This window comes from Centruroides sculpturatus, unplaced genomic scaffold (assembly GCF_000671375.1).
Source record: "Centruroides sculpturatus isolate CEXI.00-Female unplaced genomic scaffold, Cexi_2.0 scaffold1015, whole genome shotgun sequence".
Lineage (NCBI taxonomy): Eukaryota > Metazoa > Arthropoda > Arachnida > Scorpiones > Buthidae > Centruroides > Centruroides sculpturatus.
The window spans coordinates 142302-167648 of record NW_019385196.1 but is presented as its reverse complement, the minus strand read 5'-3'; the positions used below and the strand labels follow the sequence as shown (position 1 = coordinate 167648).

The window sequence follows — 25347 nt, the reverse complement described above, 5'->3', positions numbered from 1 at the left end:
ATTTAGGATAAATTTTAGCAAATTGATTATTTCATTTAAAATATTTTAAATCATATTCTGTAAGAATTTTAAATTTAATGAATTATTTCCAACCAAAAATTAATAATAGATTTTAAATAATAAAAAAAATACTTAGGAATGCTTTTAAATAATTATTTTGAAATAAAATACTAATTTTTGGCAAAGTTATGCTTCATTGACAGACAAACTAGTATGGCAATTAATTCCAAAAACATTTGAGGTTAGTTATTTTTGCTTGAATTCTATGAATATAAGGTCATTTACAGTGAGAATATTAATTAATTACAGCACAGGTACATTAAATTATCTGCTGCCATTACTTCTAGAATAATAAAATTTAATTTATTGTATATAATCACTGTAATCAAAATTATACTAAAACTAGAAAGTAATCAAATTTTAGTATTTTTCTTGAAGTTTTACCAATTCTCCTTGTCAGATTTTAATGGGAGTGTTGCTTGGGGAGACATTTTAAAGCCAATGAAAATGAGGCATTCCATATAAAATTAGAAATCCTAGAAAAGGAAATCCAAAAAATATTTTCCAATTACAGATTCCTCCAACATTCAGAATAATCTAAAGCTAAGCAATACAGAACTGCTTAAAATTATTTTTTCTGATAATTTTTGTGATAGAGGAAAAGGTGGAACCACCCCATTTCGAACTGATAATAAAGGCAAACTGTAGCTGATTGTGGCTGAGCTGAACTAGGCAGACATCCATAGCAAGGGGAAAACCCATTTTACTTCAGTAAAACGGTTGTCCGTATTTAATCAGCAAATTTGTTTTTTTCAAAATTCGCAAGTTTTGAATGCTAAGTGAATTTAATTATTTTTAAAATATAAATCGTGTAGTTGTAGGTTCACTGGTGCATGTATTCCGTTCCAGAGACTTAGGGGTACGTATTAATCTGTGTGATAATTGTGTTTTTAAAGTTTGGTGTCAACAGGAATTAAGTTAATTCAAGATGGTGATGTGTGAAATACGGACCCCATTGGTGCTTTTACAGTAATATGGAACTCAATTCCTCCGAACTCTCTCTTTGCAAGCAGACATTCATCCAGAGCAATTTGTGAAAAAGATACTAGGTAGAAAGTCAATTCTTCCTGAGAATATCGAAAAAGAGCTGCTGGAATATATATTGTTGATGGAGGTCATATTTTTCTATTATAAAAGCATTTTTGCAATAAAATACATTGGAGTAAATAATTTTGTAATTAATTAAATTGCCTCAATGTCCTTTTTTCCTTATTAATATGTAAATTTTTTGACTATATGTATGTGTCCAGGTATACGAAATAAAATAAAAATTGTTTTCTGTTAATCTTTGTAATATTATCTGTAAAACCAGTATAATAAGTCCTGATAATAGATGAAAGTCGAATTTATAGTCGAAAAATTTACATATTAATAATTTTGTAATTATTTAACATTTTTGTACTTTCCTATTTGTTTTTGGCTACATTAAAGCATTTTTTAAAAATATACAGTAAGGTTCCATATTACCACCTGATTTTCTCTAAGTTTACTTTCTGACTTTTTATACAAAAGCCTTCAAAAACCATATTTATAGTTACACTAGCAAAAAATACAATTAGGAACATTTAGTTTACAAGTTACCAGTACTTTTTGCACAAAAAATGTGGGTGTAGTTATGATACCTTGTTTACAATTCATTATAATGTAATTGGGGTTCCATAATACCACCTTCTCCTCTATTCATTTATATAGGATCAGATGTAAAATAGCAACAACATATGTATGTGAGACAAAATATTCACAGAACAGAATACATTTACAGTTCTTCAATGTAGTTGCTTCCCAAATTTCTAACCTTCCTGTGTGTAAAAAGTGTTAGATACATCATCACAGCTATTTTAGTTGATGTTAGAAACTAAGCACACTACTGCTCAGAGGATTTCTTCTCTTGTGAAAATGTGTTTTTTTTTTTACTTACAGAAAAGGTGAAAGTTGCACAAGCTGATGTCTAGGTTGGATGTTTGAGCACCTCCCACTGTTATTGTGCTAACAACTTTTTGTGGGAATAGCCTGGTGACAATGTGCATTGTTGCGCGAGACAATAGCAATTGAAAATTTTTTCCACATTTCCCACAGAGTGGAACAAATATGAGTTTCCAGAAAACTTAGTATTGTCTTATACTATAGTATCAAATGTACATAATATATTGCTATTAGTATCACTTTGACACTTTGTGCAACTTTTTTGGCAGAGGAGATGATGGATGCATTGGACTGTCATTTGAGTTCTGATCATATGGTCTTGCACACATGGATGAGATACAGTAGAGCGTCGTTTATCCGAAAGAATTCCAGTTGGCCTAAAGTATCATTTTTATTTGTTTTTATATTTTTCAATGTATTTATTTCGTTTGTAAAACATAAAGAAATCGTTTTTAACGATACAATAGCCACGATTATTATTTTAAAAAGTTTATGTTAGGCTTAACATTGACGAAAATTCAACGCGAAGCAACACGCAACGGAGAAAAGTTTCAACACAGGGTAGGTTAATATATTTTTCGCACATAATCAGTTATCTGAAAAACCCCAGTCCCCAATTGATTCGGATAAACGACGCTCTACTGTATATGAAAGATCATATGACCAGAATGACAGATCACCCGAGTGATGACTCTTTCGACAAATATTCCACCTTCTCTGTTATAACATTTCAAATGGTCACTGACAAATGCATAGCAGTGACACTTCTGAATGTCAGTAAGGTGATGAGATATCCTATATGATGCAATTTTGCAGTAACCAAACATCTTTCAACACATGCAAAACTACAGATTGACTGACTGTGAACACCTTGCTGTCCACAATCAATCCATCTCCATCAGTAATTAAATCAACTTCACCTGATGATTGTCCACACCAGGCAACCTGAACACTGCATCTTGTACTCATCATGACCTCAGTGAAATGATACCATCTTGCCACCATTTGAAGCATGTGGTAATACATGATCATCATATGCTTCCCAATGACCCTGACATAATGTCCTTTCATGCACCACCTTGATCCTGATCCATGAATGCTCTTCAAACTTCAGAAACATGTCTTTAGGGTAGGCTACCCAATTCATTTTGGAGGTGGGCTATAATTTCAATTACATGTCAGCTGGTGGGCCATCTGATGAATCATACTTGCTTACACTCATGATTCTTCTATAAATGGATAGGTATTTGAATCAAACAAAGCTTTAAGTTGCACATGTTTTAATAATACCTAATAAAAAATACATCTATGAGACCTAAGAAGGGGCTTATTAGCTAATAATTTTTCAATATTTGGTGACAATTTAATTTTAATACACAAAAGTCGACTCAAAACTAATAGAACAAGTGTAATAAATGCATAGGTTAGGTATTAACAGTGGTGTGGCGGTGACTCAAGTCATAGTTCATTCCGCATTCGACCAATCACGTGGTGGTTGGCATTATTGGTAGCACGACATCGCGCATGGTAACAGCCGACTGCTACTGTGGGCGGGCAAATTCAAATGCATTGGCGGGCCACAAAGTGGCCCGCAGGCCTGGGTTTGGGCAGCCTTGCTTTAGGGCAATCCTGTTTGAAACTACTATTGTAATGCTTTGTAATCTTCCCTTTCCATCTCTAGCACATGCACATCGTGTGCCAATTTCTCCCCATATATTCATCAATGTTGGAAACAGAATACTATCATCTGTTTGTAAGCAATGTGAAAAAAGTGTTGCCATTGTTTTATGTCAAACCCTTGTATGATGATATTGATAAATTTGATTCAAAGGAAAAATATTTTACTACATTGCAAGCATAAATTTAATAATAATCTACATATAAGAGATTAAGTATTTGGCTTACGTAACGGGATTTAATAGATTATAACAATATATTTTGTTCTTCTGAAATATGCTATTTTTCATAATAATAAGATTCATACACTTTATATATATATATTAAATATTTAAAAATAAAAAGATTTTGAATTATTTGTGGAGAATTTACAAACATCTTCAAAACACAATGTAATTTTCCTTGAACTCTCTAACTATTAATCAGCCTGACACATGAATAAGAGAAAAATTTTTAACATTAATATTCTCTTTTAGTACAGTATATTGTCAAATAAATACAAGAATAAAATGCAAGTTTGCATTAATTTAATGATGACTATTTCTTTTACAACAAAACATCAGAATCATCTAAAAAAATTTGTAAGTTTTTATTTATTAAAAGAAATTCCCATGCAAGCTTGCTGATCTTATAGCTTAAATAAAATGTTGTAACTCTAAATATGAAATTGTAAACTTGTTTACAGTTTTATCTTTAGAATTAATTAGTGTTTAAAAACAAAATAATTGCTACTTGTTTCTAAAAAGACAATTCTTTTGATGTCTGTTATTTAACTTTTATATTCCTCAACTTACTTATCTTAATTTATTCTAACTTAACTAGATATAAAAGATATTTTAAATTCTTATAAACATTGCAGTATCAGAAATGCTAATTAGGGATGTTAACTTATAGTGAAATGGTATTACTATAAAAAAATTCTCAGAATTCTGTTATTAGAAAGTAAAATTTCTAACAATAAAGTTTTATTTAAAACATTTGTATTTTGCTAAATTCAATACTTATAGTACAGTAGAGTAGTACAGTAGAGCGTAGTTTATCCAAAAGTCGGTTATCCAAAAGAATTCCACTCAGCAAATTTAAATTTCGCTAGTGCTGTAGCACTGCAATCTTTGGCTATATCGTGGGCTACTCCAATATTTTTTTTTTTTGTTGATGTGTGTGTTTTAGCTAACAGCACTGGCACTTTTGTGTGGTGTTTTTCTGAAAACTGTGTGTCCTGCTGAATCAAACGTTTTTGATACAAGATTAACTTCTAAACTATAATTTTTTTGTTTTTATATTTTTCAATACATTTATTTTGTTTGTAAAAAATAAATAAATAATTTTTAACGATACAATAGCCACGATTATTATTTTAAAAAGTTTACATTAGGCTTAACATTGACGAAAATTCGACGCGAAGCGACACGCAACGGAGAAAAATTTCAACATGGGATAGGTTAATATATTTTTTCGTACATAATCGGTTATCCGAAAAATAAGTTATCCGAACAACCCCAGTCCCCAATTGATTCGGATAAACAACGCTCTACTGTATTATATAGAATGTTATTTTAATGATTTCACTTTTGATAACTTTATTTAGTTTCATTGATTGTTCTGAAGTTTCAATTAGTCACTACAGTACATGGACATTTGATGATGTATCCATACATATAAACAGATATGTTTAAAATAATGAGATATGATTATTATAAAGGTAAATTTGCAAGCAATCTTCTGAAAAATTAAACTCAATTTTTAAAATTTTCTTCAAACATGCACGAAAAACACATTTTTATCATATGTGAAAAATATCCAGTAGTTCTATTTTTATTGGGTATAAAATTTACGGAAGAAAAATTTTTTTCTATGAGGAAATAAGTCAAATACATTATTTGTTAAGTGTTAATTGTATGTTTTAAATGTAAAAAAGTAATCAGCATCTTCTGATCATGAGAAATCACAGAAAAATAAAATTTTTTCTGAGTCGGATCAGTAAGATTGATGCAAATTCAACAGAATTACACACACCTATATCTACTGTATAAACTTGACCAGATAAATTAAACATTTAGCTATCAGTAGGAAAGTTAATCATCATTTTTATTCTCATTAAAATTACTTTTTTTAATATATAAACTTACTTACATATCTGCTGGAAGAACATCCCATTTACTTATCACCAGCGAAGGAAGAATTTCGACTGTGATGGCAACAGAACAATGGCGACAGTATTCTTCTCTCATGCCCGGTCCACCGCTATACTGTATTTGTAAAATTGCCTCGACTGACTGTAAGAATAGCATTTAAATTAACTTTGTTGAAAATCTTTACAAAAACCTTAGAATACAGCATTTACCTTTGGAGGATAAAGATCAACAGAAGAAATATGTACAGGGGTATTTTTGCTAGGCGTTCCTGTAAGTAAAATATTTATTAATTATAATGTCATTAATTCTCAGAAAATAAACATTGTAAATATTTAAAAGTTCAGAAATTTGCTGAAAGTTTAATGTAAAAAAAATATTTGAATAAAACATATATTCTGTAACAAATTATTAAAATAAATCCAGCAATGAGTTGCATAACTTTCCTGGAAAAAAAAAACACTGACACACAAGTTTGTGTCACTATCTGTTATGAGATTTTGTTAAGAAATAATGTTTATATTATTTATTATAAAATGGAAAAAAGCTTAATTTTGAGGGTAGAGACAAGTTTTATAAAATATTGTAAATGATAACAATGAGTAAAATCTTCATTAAGTCCAACCCTATTCAGATATGATATATGATCCCCATTTCCTCACCCCTCAACCTTTAACCACCAAAATTTAATGGCATCAATGCCCCTAATGCCCAAACTCCCATGCTGAATTTTTATGTTTCTTAATCATTACCCCATCCTGAGATATAAAATCAAATAGATGCCAACACACATTCATAGAATTTTTTCTGCTTTTATGTTCAGGGTCTCAAAACAAAGACTTGAAAAAACCCAGAGGGTCAATTTGACAATACTTTTCCCTTGTTACATATATACAAAACAGCCACAAAAGTAAAAGGTAGAAAATCAATTACACTTAATAAGTACAAAAAATTTAAATTTGAGAATATTCACCTACATAAAATATTTTTTAACTGTATATACATGCATTTATAGATGCAGAAAAAAAGTATTTCAAATATAAAGAACTTAATGCTTCTATAGTAAAGTCATATCCACTTAACATGTGAAAGCTACCTAAGTTCAACTAAAAGGTAAAGTAATTCTATGCAACATCAGAACATTGGAGGTTCATGACATTCCAGAAAGAACTCCAATCAATGGAAAACTGAAGAATTAGAAAATGAACAAAAATATGTTTATAATAAAGTGAATTTAATATTTCTATAACTTTATTACTACTAATTTAAATTAAATACATTATTATATAATAATAATAATAATAATAATAATAATAATAAACTTTGTAATGATCTATCTTGTCACAGCTGTTGTTATCTATGGTGGAAAATATCACACACATGCAAACTTATATGTGAAGTTATCAAGAAAAATACTGAAAACTACTGGTTAATATGGAATAGTTTGGAAAGTCCTAATACAGACCAAACTTGATTTATTCTCATCACTGTGAAAGAAGGGGTGATATATATTAAGCTTCTTGACCTGGCTATTTTTGTCATTTATTCTCAAGTGAGTAACCTTGAGATCATTTAAGAAATCTAGAGCAAGAAGAAAAAAGCTAATGAAAATTACTCCATCTACTTAGCAAGGCATTAATCTGTAGCATACTGTAACCAGATATTTGTCTGGTTACATTATGCTATATATATATATATATGCATATATATGTAGCAGTCTGGTTGTCTGGTTACAGTATGCTATACATTGACAGAATATATATTGTCTGGTTATTGATGCTATTATTATAAATTTAACAGTGAATTTCTTTACTTGTTAACCTATCACAATTATCTGTTTTATACAGAGGATACAGATCTTATTAACTATACTAAAAGAAAACTAATTGTTTAAATAATACTTACCTATTCTTTCTATTGGTTTCTTGTGTGTCGGATATACAAATTCTCCGAGACCATTTATGTACAAAGTAAAACAAGCCGAACTTCCTGGAGTGATCGGAAGTTGCATCGCTAAATTTTCTTGGCTCCAAGTGAAAAAAGATGATTCTTTAGCTGAAAGTATAAATATATTTATTAATTTTACTTCGTTATCATTTATTCGTTATTATTTACAAAAATTCACAATTCTCACATTTATCTGATTTAACCTGTACGCTGATGTCTATTCGTTCCACCATTTCTTTTCCAGTATTGGTCAGAGTGATCGTACATTCTCGACTTTAAAAGATAATAACTACTTAATTAAGACAAACTAATTGTTACTTGAGAAACTAAAGAGTCTACAATACCTTTCGCCGGCAAATATTGTGACCGCAGCACTCATTACGACAGCACTGGAATTAGCAAGTGAAGAAAAAGTGCTCGCCTTGGGAAGCGAAGTTGTAACTTGTAACTGAGGAAGTGCCGGAATGATATCGATACAATAGAACGGTCTCTTGATCCCATTCAGATCTCTCAATTTGCAATTACTTTTGACACCCAAAACCTGAGTTGTATATCCTGTCAAAAATATTTTTCATTTTAAATATTTATGTTAAAATGTATATGCAAAGAAAATGATAAGATTTACCTAAAATGCGCAATTCACCTCTTCCACGCGGCGTACCAAATAAATTTACAGGATATGGGCCTGAATGAGCCGGAAGAGATAGGCAAGCGGGAAAACTTTCAAAAGGAATTCCCTCTGTTAGTAAACCCTAAAATTTTTGAGTATTATTTAAAGATTCAATTATAACAATTCATGTATGTATTTATAAAAAAAAAATTAAATTCATTAAAAATGAAATTCTGTCATAACTAACTTTTGAGACGTGAAATTTCAATGAAAATTTTTCTAAATCAAGCAAAAATTTACTTAATTATATCTAACAGCGCTAAATTGGTTTACAGAGAAAGAGACATCACTAGCAAAGCAATATGATAAACTATTTACACTGAATTTTATTATTTAAATGTCTACTAGGACAGATTGTATTACTAGGAATAAGACATATTTACTTGCATATACAAGTGTCCAAGTCATGCAAAATGAGGATACATATCCAGAGAAAACAGGAAAAATCTTTATTGTTTGCCTGTTTTACCTGTACACAATTTACACACTGTGTTTCAGACCATTACATTGAAATGTAAATAAATGATTTGAATCACAAATGTTTCAACTGATATTGATAAAGCAAATTTTTCCTAATACATACAACAATCCTTAAACTTAAAAACTACAGTATACTCCCGATTATCCGTGCACACTTGCATCTCATAAATATCTGTATTCCTGACATAAATTTTAACATCAAGGTAAAAAACATCTGCACCATTAATTCTTATTTAAAATGGTAAATTGAGTGGGTACTACTTCCAGAATGACAAGACAAATTAAACAGCATAACAAATACAGTAAGTGCATTTGATTCTTGAACAATATGCCTTTACTTATGTATATACTGTTTGTTTTGTTTTCATTAAATAAATTGTAAAATTGTTTGAAAAATATTTTAAATTAGAGTAGGCTGAAAATGTTAGTTTTCAATAAAACTATCTTGGCAACAAGAAAGGTGTGTTATGATAAGATATTTTAAATCATTTCCTTACCAATAATATTTCCTTATCATTAATATTGCAAAATTAATGGCATTTTATGACAATATCTAGCTGACAACCTGTCAATCTCAGTTAATAGTAAAAGAAATTGATAGTGAACTGCAAGGTGCTAATTCAATAAATTTTTCTGAATTTTCTGTTTATGTTAAAAGTTTTATTCAACTCCAATCACATTTAAAGCTTATTAATTAATTGTCATTCTCAAAAGGTATTTTATTCATAATATACAGGTAACCCCCGTATAACACGGCACTTCTATAGCACGGATTCACTCTAACACAGTTCCAGAATTGATACCATCCCCCGTATAACACAGTACTTTTATAGCACGGATTCACTCTGACACGGTTCAAGAAATGGGTAAAACCCTTGTACAACATGAAATGTAATAAATTTTTACATGCTTAAGTACTAATAGTTTACAAAAATTATTATTTTCGTGAACTATTAGTACTTCAGTGTGTAAATTTTCTTTTCTCGTTTCCATACATATGGTCCTTTGCGAAAATTGTTTCAATTTTGCCATATCACGACGCTTCTGCTTCTGGTGTTGCCAGATGTTTTTCTCTTATTCCATAAGTGCTTAGCACCATATAAGGAAATTTATAAAGATCTTTTAACTAGAAGCAAGCAATCTAAAATTACATACACTTTTTGCAAAAGGTAAAGCATGAATCTGAAAATAATGCAGAAAAATGCTCAGAGGATAATGATAACTTGCCAAAAATAAAACACTCTCGGTTAATAGAGCTTTTAGTGATGACAAAGAAAACATTGTTTAATTTATATTAATATGTATCACTTAAGAAAATTTTAATATTTAACTTAATTATGAAAATATAGTAGCATGTTTTTTAATTTTTGGAACCTAACCCTCCTTTTCGTACTAGTTCTTTGATTCGCATAACACGGATTTGCATAATATGGCAATTTTTTGGAACGTAACTACCGTGTTATACGTGGGTTACCTGTATAAACTATTACATTAAATTTAACATAAATTCTGGAAATATTATTACTATATTTACTTGCATATAAGACGAGGTTTTTATTCATTTATCACAGCTTCAAATTCCTAGGTCGTCCTATATGCACAAGCAAAAGATTCTTTGCATTTTTGCAAATAATTTTTGTGAACTGTATATTTGCATTTTTTACCAGATGCTTACTCTCTTGTATTTAAAAATGTAAGTATTTTATTTAGGTTGTTTGAATCGATCTTGTATATTGTCAGGAGTAAAGATGAATAGCAATAGGAAAAGCAAAGCTTTTGAATTGAATTCCAGATTGAAATTCAAAATCACACAAGAGCATGATATAAGTTTTAATCTATTCCCATGTGAAAACGGATGATTATTCAGAAATCATAATTCGGAGAAACTCATAAGTGTAATTGATGGAGAGTGGATTCGACTGTTAAGAATTGGCAAAAAAAGGTTCCTGATTGTTCAGATTTACATGAACAAATTATGTTGTCAATTTTACAAGATTTTTCTTAAAGTTTTTAAAATGCTAGTAATTTTTGCAGGACAGTGCATGAATTTACATTCATTTGATATTTTATGTGTGATGAAACAAAATAAAATTAGAATTGCATTAATAAATCTAATTTTTCCTTATTTTGATCTTTAAAGTCACACCTCACCCTATAAGCGAGGCTGTCTTATATTCGAGTAAATACGGTAAAAACTAAATAGAAAAAAAAACTGATTAACTTTCATTAAAATGGAGTTGATTATCATCCAGGTCTCCATTATCGGTGATTAACCCGGATAATCAGGTGTATATGTATATAAAATTTTTAAGCAAAATACAGCATGTTGAATGTGGTGTGATGCAATGAAGTGAATTTGTAAAATATTTATTAAAACCCAAGCATTTTTTAGTTTTACTCACTCATTACATTAGGTATTAATGTTTTTGTTTTTTGAAATAATTTGCATTAAGTTACTAAAGGCAAATGATGTAGGCGAATTTTGTAGATGAGAGTTCTACAAAAAGAACTCTCATCTAAGTTATTTCTATAAAAAAATTAATAAAAATATTCCAAATAAGGAAACAAAGTTTTGTAAAAATAATATATGAGGGCTTATAGATTTGCAATTAATTTACTTTCGACACAACGGTTTTCAAAGTGAACAGTTACAAATTTCTAATTCTCTGCCTAGTATTAGGACCATTAGCTATATAATTATTACTCTATCAAACTGTCTATCATACATATCTAAATTTGAGAGATTTTGCCATTTATTACTACAAAAAATAAGTTGTGGGTTCAAGTCCCACTTTGAGCCAATCCTTTTATTCCAGAACCTTCTAAATTAACTATTAAAATTATAATTAATTATAATTATTAAAGTTAGCAAGATCATAGCACCTAATGCCCTGCATCTAGTGCCAAATTACTTAGCATTTAATTAATAATAGTAGTAGTAATATAGTGTAATATAATTTGGCAGTCATTTGGCTTTAATATTTAGTACTTCATTGTAGTTTGATAGAAACTGCATCGGCTTATTCAATCCTTATCATATTATAAGATGACAAAAAATAAATTGCAGTCTCCACAAATACAAATCTGTACTCTTCTATATGATTGTCATCAAGTTGTTTGAAACATTCTTGCAAATATTTTTTCTTTCTTATTCAGCTTTTAATTTATTCTCTGTAATTTTTGTAGTAGAAGTTCAACTCCTTTCGGTACAACATACATGAACAAACATTTGAAGTTTATGAAAAAAATTTGGTTTTTTTCAATAAGAATAGAGAATTTTAAATTGTGTAAATTAAAAAACTTTTTCTGGACATTAAAGGTTTAGTTAAGTTACTTCTAACATCCTATTGTACATGTTTCACTAAGAATTTTACTCATACAATTTTATTTTCTCAATAATAAATCAGACTGCAATAGAATATGCAATGGCTTTACTTTTTCTATGTAACTTTATCTTTCAAACCTCAGGTTTCAAATGCATCACTTTTTGAACAAAATTTTGAATGCCATATCTGTCCCATTTGCTGTATGGTAACTCAGTTGCTGAACAAGCTACTCGGCAAAAGCTGACCACAGATTAGTGAGACACAGACTGTCAACTCTCCATACTTCCTGTTAAAGAAAGTTGATGGCCTGACCAATCAATAATGAGACTACCAATTCAGAAGTTAGTGGTGCCGAGATTGTCTCATATTATTAAACATCACAACACGACACAAATCATCAAAGCTATTGCTATTCAAATTAGATTTCAATGCACATGTGGGAAAGATACTATTTCTAGTTTTTTTTGGTGTTGCAATTGAATTTAAAAATCAAATTATTTAATAAAAACTGCATTAACTGACATTTGTATAATATAAATGACATTTACAAATCCATGTTTAAAGGCACTTAATAAATTTTTGTTAGTTAGCAATAGCCAGGCACTGCAATTCCAAAGGGTGTGAAATCATAAAAGAAACAATAAAAAATATTAAAAACAAAACAAACAAAACCTATTGAAAGACAATATTATGAACATTTTAAAATTATGAATGTTAAGAAAAATTATAGAATTAATGATAATTCAGGAAGGAGAGTAAGTGAATCCTGGCTATCAAGTCTCGTCAAGGGGAATCGCTGTTAACCAGTACTACTGACCCACTTAATACAGTGTCACAAGGTGTATTTGTTTTAAACTGTGAGTAGAAATGTAATCAGATGAATGTATGAATGGTTAGTGTATTAGTGTAACCACGTAACATGTTACTATTGTTTTAAATATTCTAGGTTTGTTTTTTCCATTTGTAAAAAAAATTTTATGTAATAAGCTAAATGTTATATGTGGGTTTTTGCAACAGTTGTAGTTATCTTCATATTGTGGCTGAGGAGGGTCCACTGAAGACCAAAATGCATTCCACCATTAACTAAAAGTCTTTTTTCAATATGATCTCTATTACTTGGCACCAGTGCAGTTTGATCAGTCTCATATCTCTACCAACTGGCTATTGAGATTATTAAATTAAAGTTTTAGAAACAAGAAGCTTACAACTATACTAGGTAGCCATTTAATTAAAAACCAAAAATAATAATTAAAACTCTGGTTTTTATATCGAAACTGAAACTAAAATTAAAAATAAAATCAAAATAAATTAATTTTTAATTTAAAGAAATTGAAACAATATTTTGGAAAGTGTGTGGATGAAGTACTTGTTATCGGTCTTGATTGATTGGGTTATATTTCATCCAGGCAGTCGAGTCTGTATTTATAGCACTTTTCTGTAAAGTGATGCTTTTGGTTTCAATGTAGTGATGGAACATTTTGCTTTTACTGTATATATAAAATGGATATAGATGATATTATATTACATTTGTAAGCATTTTTATGCATAAAATACAGCTAAAAGGTAAAAAAAACAACTTTCTTTTAGGAGTTTGGAAATGATTAATCCATTTGATAATGTTTCTTATAGGAAAATTTTTTTGGTTTAAGAGAGAAAGAAAAAAGAAATTGGTTTTAAACAACTTTTAGGAACAAATTAAGTTAATTACTTACCATATTTGTAACTTTCAGTTCAAATGGCAATAAATTGAATACTTGTAATGCAACTTCACAAACATCATCTTCTACCCACTTAAAATCTAGTTAACATATTTAAATTTTTAGCTGCAAAGTTTAAATACATACAAAACTGATAAAATCTCCCTTTAAACCACTTACCTATTTTATTAGTGTTACCTCTTGGTTTTTTGTTTAACTGAATAGGACAGAAAATGAAAGGACCACACTGTTCCGTTGTCTGTTTAAAATTTACTTTAACTGGGCGTAAATGAGGTGCTAAATTCTGTAACTTAAATGATCTTTACAAAAGAGAAATTACATTTTAGATTGCATACTCTATTAAAGTATTCAATAAATTTTTATGATTTAAAATATTCATACCTAACTTGTGGAAAAGTGAGCAAATTTACAGGAGGAATAATTACGCCACTGTCCAGTGCGAGAGGTTTAGGACATCCTTCGCAATTACTTGTTAGCGATTCTAATTGTAAACAATATTCTTCCTTCTCTGCAGGTGTTAGATAATCCAGTAAAACATGCAACAGGAAAGTCATGTGTCTGTAAATTAATAAAAAAATCTGATTTAAAAAGGAATGAACAAAAACAATTTTTCATATTAGCAAATATAATGAATTGAAAATTAATGGTTTAGATAGCAGTAAGTTTAGAGACTTTTATAGAGATTAATGTACGGAAGAGTATTAAGAATATTTTAATTTATAGTAGTACGCTAAAAGTAATTTTGTATTTATGACTATAGATGCAAATCTGAAATTTTTGTCTACAGTTAAATAGATTTAATTTAAACATGAGGACGTTCTGTTAATCCAAAGACTTTTGGATTAACAGAACTTTTAGCTTCCAAAAGTAGATAATTCAAGTCATATTGTTTATAAATTTCACATTTGTCAATATTCTTTATTGTTTGGCAGTATCACATTTTCTGTTTAATTTCTTTTCCATTCCTTTAATAACTTCAATATTTTACCTAAAGATAAACTCATGTCTGTTCCATACTTAAACATTATAAAAACAAATACAGTAGAGCGTCGATTATCCAAACGCCGATCAACCAAAATGTCGGTTAACCGAAAGCGTTCCAGTTGGACTGTGTTATGCTGAATCGAACGTTTTTTATACTAGATTAACTTCTAAAGTATAATTTTTTTGTTTTTATATTTTTCAATATATTTATTTTGTTTGTAAAAAATAAAGAAATAATTTTTAACAATACAATAGCCAGGATTATTATTATAAAAATTTTTGTTAGGCTTAACATCCATGAAAATTCAATGCAAAGCAACACACAACAGAGAAAAATTTAAACATGGGATATATTAATATACTATTATTGGGATATACTAATATATTAATTAATAATGTATTTTTTTGTACATAATCGGTTATCCGAAAAATCAATTTTCCGAACAACCCCAGTCCCCAATTGATTTTGATAATTGATACTCTACTGTAAATGCAATTGTTATTAAAACCATTCCTGGAACATGAAAAAACTCAAATATACAATTTTCTCTACTCCAAGATTTACAGAATGTGTACATTTCAGAGAATCTCTGAAACACACATTTTATAAATCAGTTAACTGTGTATTACTCTGTCTTTTAGAATTTCACTTTTCAAAATATGTATCATATTTTGAAAGCTTCAAATTATTCAAAGTTTTAATAGAAAAGTTTGAATCAACTATTTTTTTAATATTAATTTAAATATGAATTTGAAAGGAAAATAGAGTTTGAATTATCAAATAATTTAAATTATTTGAGTGCAAATTAATCAAATTCAAATGTATTATTTATTATTTTGAGTATAAAATATTTACCTAACAGCTAATGGTTGATTACCCATTCTTGTTGCAGTCGTAACAAGTTCATATAAAGTTTGAATCTGTAAACAAGGCCATCCGTTCATAATATCTGCAATATAATAAATTATATATCTTTTATTTATGCAAATAAAATAAAAACTAATAAATATAAATTTATTATTTACAAAATTTAAATCTGAAATTATTCAAGATGATAAACATTAGATAAATTATGAAATTTATCTATTTCAAACTACTATCCAATATAATAAAACTACATTGGCCTCAACTGTTAACTCACTGACACGAAATGTTTGTAGAAACAGAATTTATACCAATTGACACAGCTGAAAGAACATAATGTTACCAGAAAATCAGAAGTTTCAAAAAAAGTGGAACAAACCAACATAAAATTCCAGCAACAGACTACTAAAAGCAATAGGGATGGAGTTCCTAATACTTTTATTATACAGCCAGATAGCTTAGGCAGTCAAGGTTGACATCACCAGACTTATATAATCAGAAATCAAATCTTGATGGACAAAACACCAGAAAATTTTTGAAGGATAGTCTCTTCCAGGTATGTCTACCACCAGCCAACCATTCCCATTGTGGTCTTGGCCAAACCTGAAATGAGTATGGTTAGGGGAGTTTTGCTGTAAATTGAACTTAATATATTTATATAATATCACCTTCAAAGTACACATGTACTTCAGACTTTAAATAACACACCAACTTTTTTCCAATCTTTAAGGCAGTATGGTATACAGATGCAGAAATTCAATTCAGCTCTTCTTTTAATTTCATTCTCATTTCCTTTAACATCTTAAAATATTGTCCCTTTAGGGCTCATTCTAGGCAAGGAAAAAGAAAAAAAGTCAGCAAGTGAAAAGTCTTGTAAATACACCAGAAATTCTTGAATTAGTAGTGTGTTCTATAGGCTGAAATTTTCTTTCTTCATAAATCTGGTCTCTTAAACTGAACTGCTTCATCTATATGTCACAACATGCCTCAATAAAACATTTCATTAACTGATATACAGTACCATGGGAACCAAGTTTATGGTGCATGATAACTCAATAATCAAAGACAACAATGAGCATTATCTTAACATTCAAACAGTTCGTATGTGCTTTCTTTGAATATGTTTCATCTTTCTTCCTCCACTGACTTGATGCAATTTCATATCTGGATTGTAAGAGTAAACCTACATTTGTCTCCCGCTGTGACTGATTTCAAAAAATTGCCATCTGTTTTAATTCTTTCTTGCATTTTTGATTAGTTGTTATGATGCATGGAACAAGCATTGATGCTACACCTTGGTATCCAATTTATACAACTTCAATTGGCATGATCCAAACAAGATGTTTGAGGCCTCTGCTAGTTCTTGTATTGCAATTTGACTAATCGTCAAATCGCTATATATTGTGCAATGATATCTTCTTTACTTTTATCTGTGGTGGCTGTTAAGTCTTCCAGGACTTGGATCATCTACAATCAATGTTTGGCCATTTTTTAAAACTCCTATACACTCATATACTTCAAAAGACATTATAGCATCCTAAACGCTGCAGTATTTGAAATGCACCACTTTTACCAGGTTACCAACAAAATTTAATGTGGGGGTCCTTGTTCTTTAACAACACATACACTTAAAAACTGAAAATTGCAAAAAATCAAGAAGTCATTAATCAACTGTTACTCAAATACTAATGGATGAATCACTGCAAGTCTAGACGTATATAACAGGAAATTGATAGAGCTTTATACCCCATTCACACTGAGCATTTCAATGTAGATTGTGATAAGATCAGTGACTGTGCTATGGTGTAACCTCTCTCAACTGTTTAAATCTCAATTGAAACAAGGTTCAATTACAACTGACTCAAGAGAGTTTTTGAAACTAGATCTAGTCATAAGAGAATTCCCACAATCCCATGTGTACAAGAAAAACAAAATCACTATGGAACAAGTGTCAGGCTATCAACAGAGAAATAAAAAAGATATTTGGAGAGACAACGCAATCTGGCTATTCTTAGATATATGGCAAGAAAAAGTATTTATTTCTAACCAAAACTTTCATTTTGTTTGTTGGTGTTCATGACTTACTTCGTAGTTATGTCAGTTTTATCATTGCGTGCAATAGCCAGGTTCTTTTCAAGCAGACTGCCTGTGCAAACAGCTCGACATTTGACTGGCAATCGAGATCAAAGTGAGTCGTGGATTGTGCGCAAATGCAGTATTAGAATGATAAAGATACAGATGTTGATTTTCATAAGCTCTGTAATTCAACTCTCAAACTTTTTAATCACATTTTATACACACACAATGATCACAATAATACTTTTGCTTATAATCTGTTTAGATCGTGTTGAAAGGGAAATCAATGTCAGTTACGTAAATCAATTTTTCTTATACAATTTATTAAAGACAAACAATTTCAATGGTTATGAGAGAGATTAATTAATTAATGAATTATGTTAATCTAAAATTTTTGTTAACAAACATGGGAAAGCTAATATCCATTTTACAAGTTAAAAAATAAATTTTTCTACTCTTGTAAACTGATTATGTTTGCAACACTACAAACTTTTTACATAAATATATTAACACTTCTTCAAGCTGTAACTGAACGACTTATTTGTGAGATTAGGAAGATTTTATGTAATATGTCCAGCAATTCAATGAGCATTCCATTATTATATTTCCTGACAAAGACCTTCAGAGTATGTTGAAAAGGTTAAAAAGGTGATAATTTTGATAACTGCTGGACTAACTTGTGAGGTTAATGAGATTTTATGTATTTACATAAATAAATTCAAAGAATTAATATATCATGCAAGGAAGCCATTTAAATACACTTGTAATAAAGTAGATTACAGAAGTCCCATACAAAGTGGAGATACATTTTGCATTACAGGAAATCACATCATAAAGAAATGCATTATCAGAAAATTTTATGCAAGTTTAAACCTAGGCATAGAAGTTGAAGAAAACATCTGGATGACAAAATCAGAATTTTTATGAGTACCACTTGGAAATTTTTCATTGTGTTATACAAATTCACATTATAGGGGAGCACATAATACAGAAGTTCACTATATTAATATTTTCATATGCTTCGTGTTATTTTAAAATTTTTGTTGTTAAGCAAGAAACAAAATTTATAACGTGAGACATGAAATTAAACATCAGTAAGACTTTGCAGAAAAATAAGAAGTAGAAAAGCAACACTGACAAAGAATACATTTTCAGAAGAATTGTTTTGTTATTACTCCCACTTTTAACTTTAGAGTATAACTTTTTCTCATTTTCTTTTTTAATCAATGGGCAAAGTAAGGTAACTGTCAAAAATAGAAATAGTTTTATCAAAATTAAAACTTTATTACTGTAGACCATCTTGTTTTCATGTTTCAAGATTAGCCATTTTGTTTGCAGATGCATGCAAATCTTCCATAGTCAAAGCCAAACAGATTTTGAGTTATTGTTTTATAAATATTCTTGTAACCTTGTATTTTGTTTATCATAACCAGTTTTAGTTACACTTATCTTTATTTTCAGGTAAATAAACATTTTCAAGCTGTCATTTTTGCATCAATAGCCTCAATGTCATTGACAACCATTATCAATGATAATTATTTCATGATTTAATTTGTTTATAATTATTAAATCTTTTTAATTTAAAATATTCTGAAAGAAATGGATGGTGTCCTAATCACCTATCTCTAGCCAAATTGCTTAATATCTAATTATTAAATCAGTGTTAATGTAACTCAATAAGTAATCTGGCAGATAATTTGGCAATACTAATTGAGTTGTAATATGAAAAAGATCACTATACAAGTTTACCTCGAGGAACATCCTTTGGATCAAGAGTTAATTTATAACCATCCAATGTCTGAAGGAGATGATGGTAACACTGAAAAAATTTAAATTAATCCATATATTTTTTTTATTTATTTATAATTGTTATTATTTTAAAAATTTTTTTACTTTATTCCAGTTGCATTTAGAATTCTGTGGAGAAACACATTGGAGAGCAGCCATTCTCTTAAAAAATGCAGATTTTCTATGAAAACCAATTTCTTCATATAACTGAGCTAATGTAACAAATTGATTGATCTATATTTAAAAAAAATACATGTATATAAATATATTTTATTAAAGATTCAAATTAAAAATTGAGTACAAAATTACTGTAATTGAAAGCATACAACATACTTTATCATCCTCACTTTGTTGAAGATTAATATTGAGAGCATTATGAACAAATTCTGACGCTTGCAGATATTTCTGAAAACACCAACAATTAATAAAATTAATTTGTATCTAATATTTTTGAATATTAGATACAAATTAAAATAAAATAATATTAAAATAAAAAAATATTAAAATAAAAAAATATTAAAATAAAAAAATATTACAATATTAAAATAAAAAAAAGGTAACATGTTAACTAATTCCAATGCTTTTATACAGATTAAATTTTTCAACTTTTGTCTTTGTATCAGTCTTTTGACATTTGACAGATACAAAATCTGAAAGCTTTTAAACAGGAATTTAACTCTGAGCATCAAAATTAATTTTAGTTAAACTTTAAATGAAATTTAAATTTAATAATCTTAAAATAGTTGCTTCAAAATTATATGAACTGTTTTGATGATGAAAATAACTTACTTCTTGCAAAATAAGTACTCTGGCTGCTTTAAGATTGCACTCTAATTCAATCACAGCTGCATTATGGAACTAAATTAAGAATGAACATTATAAAATTGGTTTTAAATAAAAGAAACTAATCACTTAATAAAACCAAAATATTTTTAAAACAGTTATAAAAAATATATATTAAAAATTTTACACAGAATGCATTTATTTTCATAATTTGTTAGTGCACAACACAACTCAACTGTAGGAATTTATTTAAGTGAGAATAGAAATAAAGGAAAATAACTTACTGAGCTAAGAATATTAAAAACAAAATTTTAACTTTATAACTCAAGACTTAATTAATTAATTCAAGATTTATAAATAGTCTTGAATTATAAAGTTAAAGTTTTGTTTTTAACATTCTTAGATTAGCAAGTTATTTTCCTTTATTTCTATTCTCACGTAAATAAATTCTTACAAGGAAAACATTGAGAAAACTTAACAGATATATTAACTTGCTTTAATGTTTTCTTTATGTTCTTCATTAAGTTAAATAAATATATCTACTTAAAGATGCATTAATAAAATTTATTTTAAAAAGTACGCATATTAATAATAATAAAAATTAATTAATAAACCTCTTTAGGTTATTGGATGAATCATGGAAATAAATGGCATTAAAAAAAGAAAAAGATACAATGCAATAAGAATCATTCAGATAGTTATGAACAAGGGTAATTCAGTAAAACCAAGATGTCTGCCTGAATTAAGGAATTGCCTGGATATGTAAAAGATTTTTGTGATCAGAAAAACTGAAACCAAAGGAAATTCACAGGTTAGTGGAAGCCATATAAGTGAAAGGAAAGTGTACCTGCAGGTAGGATTTCAGTCCAAACATCAATTGTTGATCATTACTCAGGTAGCTTTTTCCAAACTGTCATTAAAATAGTAGAGGTCTTCCCTTCAATTATTCAAATGGTAGCTTATACTTAGCATTAAAGCCTAGCTGTCATGATGAGTGGTTAGACACTATAGAGCTCAGAGCATCTAATCAGAACCATTGGTGATGCCAACATTGCTTGTGTGGAAGAACTTATTTGTGAGAATGGATGGATTTCTATGGATATTGTTGTCACTAAATTAAACATAAACTTTGGATCTGCATATTCATGATACTAAGATATCACTATCTGTACCCCAGATGACGGCTGAGACAGTTGACTGATGAACCCAAATTGAACCATATGCAGAGTTGCAAAACTTTGACACATTACCATCTTTGTCCTGGCAATGTTCCCTTAAAATGTCATTGGCAATCTTACGGAAACATTTCAAGGACAAAGATTTCACAATAACAACAAAGTGAAGGTGGCAGTGCATTTGTGGCCTAAACAACAATCTGAAAGACTTTCTACTAAGATACGGAAGCTTGTCTAAAGATGTAAAAAGTGCATTGCAAAGGACAGTAACTGTGTTGAAAAATATGAATGTTGTATGGATCAGTATATATAATTAGATCTCAATAAAATGAAATTTGCCTTTATTTATTGAATTAACCTCATATTTTAAGATGTATATAAAAAAAATCTAAATAACTATTTAACAAATTTCTAAAACAATTACTTGGCTTTATAAAATGGATATTTCTTGCAACTATAATTTCAACCGAGTTTTCACAAATCAATAATTTACTTCATAAAATGAATAATACATATAAATTAATACAGAAAATAATGATTATAAAAATGACAAATAAAAACTTTCATTAAAATTTTATAAGCTAATCTGATTAATATTATAAAAAAGGATAAAGGTATTAACATCAAGTATGGAAAAAAATTGAAAAATTGACTGCTATCAAAAAAACAGAATCTTTGGTATTAATTACTAATTGAAGAGGTTGACTAATATAATTACTAAGCTGCAGACAGGAAAGTTTTTTCTAATTATTATTTTCCCAAAATAAAAAATAAGAAATTAGACAAATTCTGTATTTGTAAAACATTTCAACTCTTGCATTAAGTTGTGTTATATATATAATACTTTCAGTATTCCATTCCCTCTGTTGCCATTAAAAATAAAAAAAAAAACAATTTACAAAAAAAAATCACTTTATTATTAATACACATAGATAAAAATTAACATTAAAAAATAATTAAAATTAATACTTACCTTATTATAATGAGAGATAACTTCTTTGTATTTCTCAAGTATTTCTTCGGGAGATAGAACGTTTTTTCCAAAGTTCTTGAAATCTGACGAATCCACTGAATTGGGCAAACTTCGGCTATGAGAGACTATCATATACAGTATGAGATTTTTAAAAAATCATTATATAATTATACTCTATAATTACAATAAGTTTATATTAAATAATGTAAATTAGTCATAAAAACAATCTGTTCTAATACATAAAGCAAGAATGTATGTTTCTAAATTGATTTTCAAATTATTTCATTATTGAAAAGCTTATTCTGTCCAGATGAATATAAGCTATAGAGTGGGTGATCAGTTAACGAACAGTTTGGATAGGGAACAAATCAGATAATGAATTTTGAAACTCTCCCTTGTAATTCCAGCTTTTTGTTTACCTTTCTGACAAATAATTTTTTATAATATCCACGAGACTGTCAGATGGGCACTTGTTAAGTTTTGTATCTGGGTTTATTTACGAAAGGCGAAAGTTTAACTGTCCCATCGGATATTCATTAACATTTTAATACCAAATTTCGAATTTCATCCTGGTCTTGCATTTAAATGATTTTTTGTAGGCTAGTTGATTTCTGTTCTCTGAATTTTTGTAAGTGCTTTTCTAAACTTTTTATTTAATAAAGAAACTGATAATATTATAGAGCCTAAAAAGAGGAGTGTCAAGAAATGTGCTCACCGTAGAAACCAAGTAAGAGATAATAGCCAAGGTAGAAAGTGGGCACAAGATGTCTGATATTGCTAGGCAGTATGGCTTGAACGGGTCTACAGTAGGAACAATCTTAGCTATGAAAGATATATCAAGAAGTCTCAAGCTGCTAATTGAGTAATGAAAATCACATCTGAGAAATAAAGAGCATTTTAGATCTCATAATGGACAGAAACTGATCTGACGACAGAAGAACTCCAAGAACTCTCAAATGAAGAACACCAAGAAACTTAGCAAGATGTATTTTCATTTGAAAAAGAGGAAGACAAAAGAAAACCAATGTCGACATCTGCTACTAAAGATCTTTTGAAGAAGTGGAATGTCAGAACGATGATCATCCAAGTGGCATCCAAACCAGAATAAGGTTAATGGGGTTGGGAATCTCTACAATTACAATACTATTAATTACTTCTGAAAAATCCTGAAGAAAAGAGAAAAGCAATTGATATTGGACAGATTCTTTAACCCCCACAAATGGAAAAAACATGACTAATAAAAATGCAAGACTGCATATATATGTATTTTTACTATTACATATAAATAAATGTAGTAAAAAAGTATATATTTTTTATTTTTTAGAGTCTCCGGAACAAATTAATCAAATTCCCATAAAAACCTATTGTGAGTCGATAACCAGATAACGTACAAAGTCTTGGAACATATTATGTTCGTTAACCGATCACCCATATTCTATTTTCATATTAAAAAAGGAACTGAACCCTCTCCCCGAGTCCCTGGGCAATATTAGTTTTTGCTAGTTTTTTATAATTTTATTTTCATTCAAATCAAAACATTTACAATTTATCAAAATAATTGTTTGGAAAATAAATTTATCTGTTCTCCTTTGACCTCTTTAAAGACAGTTTTTTTTTTTTTGGATATTTTTCTTAAGTTTAAAAGGCATCCAATAATAAAAATAATTTTCAATTTAAAAGTTTAACAGAAAATAAATATGACTTTAAAAAATTCCTTGTCACTATCTTGCACTAAATTGTTTTAGAAACAGTATCTACATAACTGAACATTTAAAATTAGCCTAAGTATCATTCCACACACACATACCAGATGAGACCATTTGGCATCAGCTATTCAATTACAAAATGCATGGGATCTTATGAGAGAATTTCACATGTTCGTCTGGCATCCGGACACCAAATCTCTTGCTGAAGATAACTGGACAGAATCACAGCATTTTCTGGTGCCTGATGCCAGATATCTGCATTGGACATACTGAAGTGTACATAAATTCACTGCAATCTTTTGTACAATCCATTCAGTAGTTGGATGGCAGCAGCAAAAATATACAGCTCTACACCACTGCACAATCAAACCCAACATTTATCTGGATGTTAATCAGAGACATGTGAAAGTAAAAGAGCAATGCAGCATCAAATACATGTGAAATTAGACTAACATTACTTATTTACTTGATCCTTTCCATTAGTTTCTTAATAATATGGATAAATAATAAAAATTTAGAAATGTTAACAATTTTAACAAGTTTACTATATGTCATTTATTATTTTATACTATTTTAATACCCATGAAATATATATTTACTTGTATATACATATTCATGAACATTACTCTTATCAGAATAAATATTATAATAGAAATAATCCAAGTTATGTTCTTCATAGTAATTAGTAAATGGATGATTATTTAAAAACAAACATTATACTTAACAATTATTTTTTACACCTGTAAAAATATTAATAATTCTAAAAATGAGTGAATGTTAACATGAATATTGCACAATGTATCTTTAACCCTCTCTAAAATTCAGTAATCTGTGTATTTTAATCTGTATGTATTTTAATAATAATAGGAAGTATACACATACAATATACGTGTATACTTCCTATACTTTATGTTTTAAACCCAGGCAATAAATGAATTAATCAAGTTAAATATTTTTTTTTTAATTAGTCATCATTCTACATGACTATTGTTCATCATTCTATAAAATAATTTAATACTTAAATTAATTATTTAAATATTTAAGTATATACAATTTAAATATTT

The 25347-nt window shown here is 28.7% G+C and overlaps 1 protein-coding gene across 3 annotated transcripts in view; it reads right to left on the bottom strand.

The window, feature by feature from the left end:
* LOC111636007 (trafficking protein particle complex subunit 9-like) overlaps positions 1–25347 on the bottom strand; it is a 44050-nt gene that overhangs the window by 1515 nt on the left and 17188 nt on the right. For 2 of the 3 annotated variants that reach the window (XM_023381157.1, XM_023381156.1), the window contains exons 6-20: positions 22578–22702; positions 20436–20504; positions 19980–20051; positions 19752–19880; positions 19608–19677; positions 15774–15867; positions 14315–14491; positions 14093–14232; positions 13928–14013; positions 8365–8491; positions 8084–8294; positions 7927–8012; positions 7698–7847; positions 6005–6063; positions 5794–5936 (exon numbers count right to left, since the gene is read on the bottom strand). In XM_023381157.1, coding sequence (XP_023236925.1) covers positions 5794–5936; positions 6005–6063; positions 7698–7847; positions 7927–8012; positions 8084–8294; positions 8365–8491; positions 13928–14013; positions 14093–14232; positions 14315–14491; positions 15774–15867; positions 19608–19677; positions 19752–19880; positions 19980–20051; positions 20436–20504; positions 22578–22702 — 1738 coding nt within the window. The remainder of the gene's footprint in view (positions 1–5793; positions 5937–6004; positions 6064–7697; positions 7848–7926; positions 8013–8083; positions 8295–8364; positions 8492–13927; positions 14014–14092; positions 14233–14314; positions 14492–15773; positions 15868–19607; positions 19678–19751; positions 19881–19979; positions 20052–20435; positions 20505–22577; positions 22703–25347) is intronic. The other variant, XM_023381158.1, reaches the window with a different exon arrangement.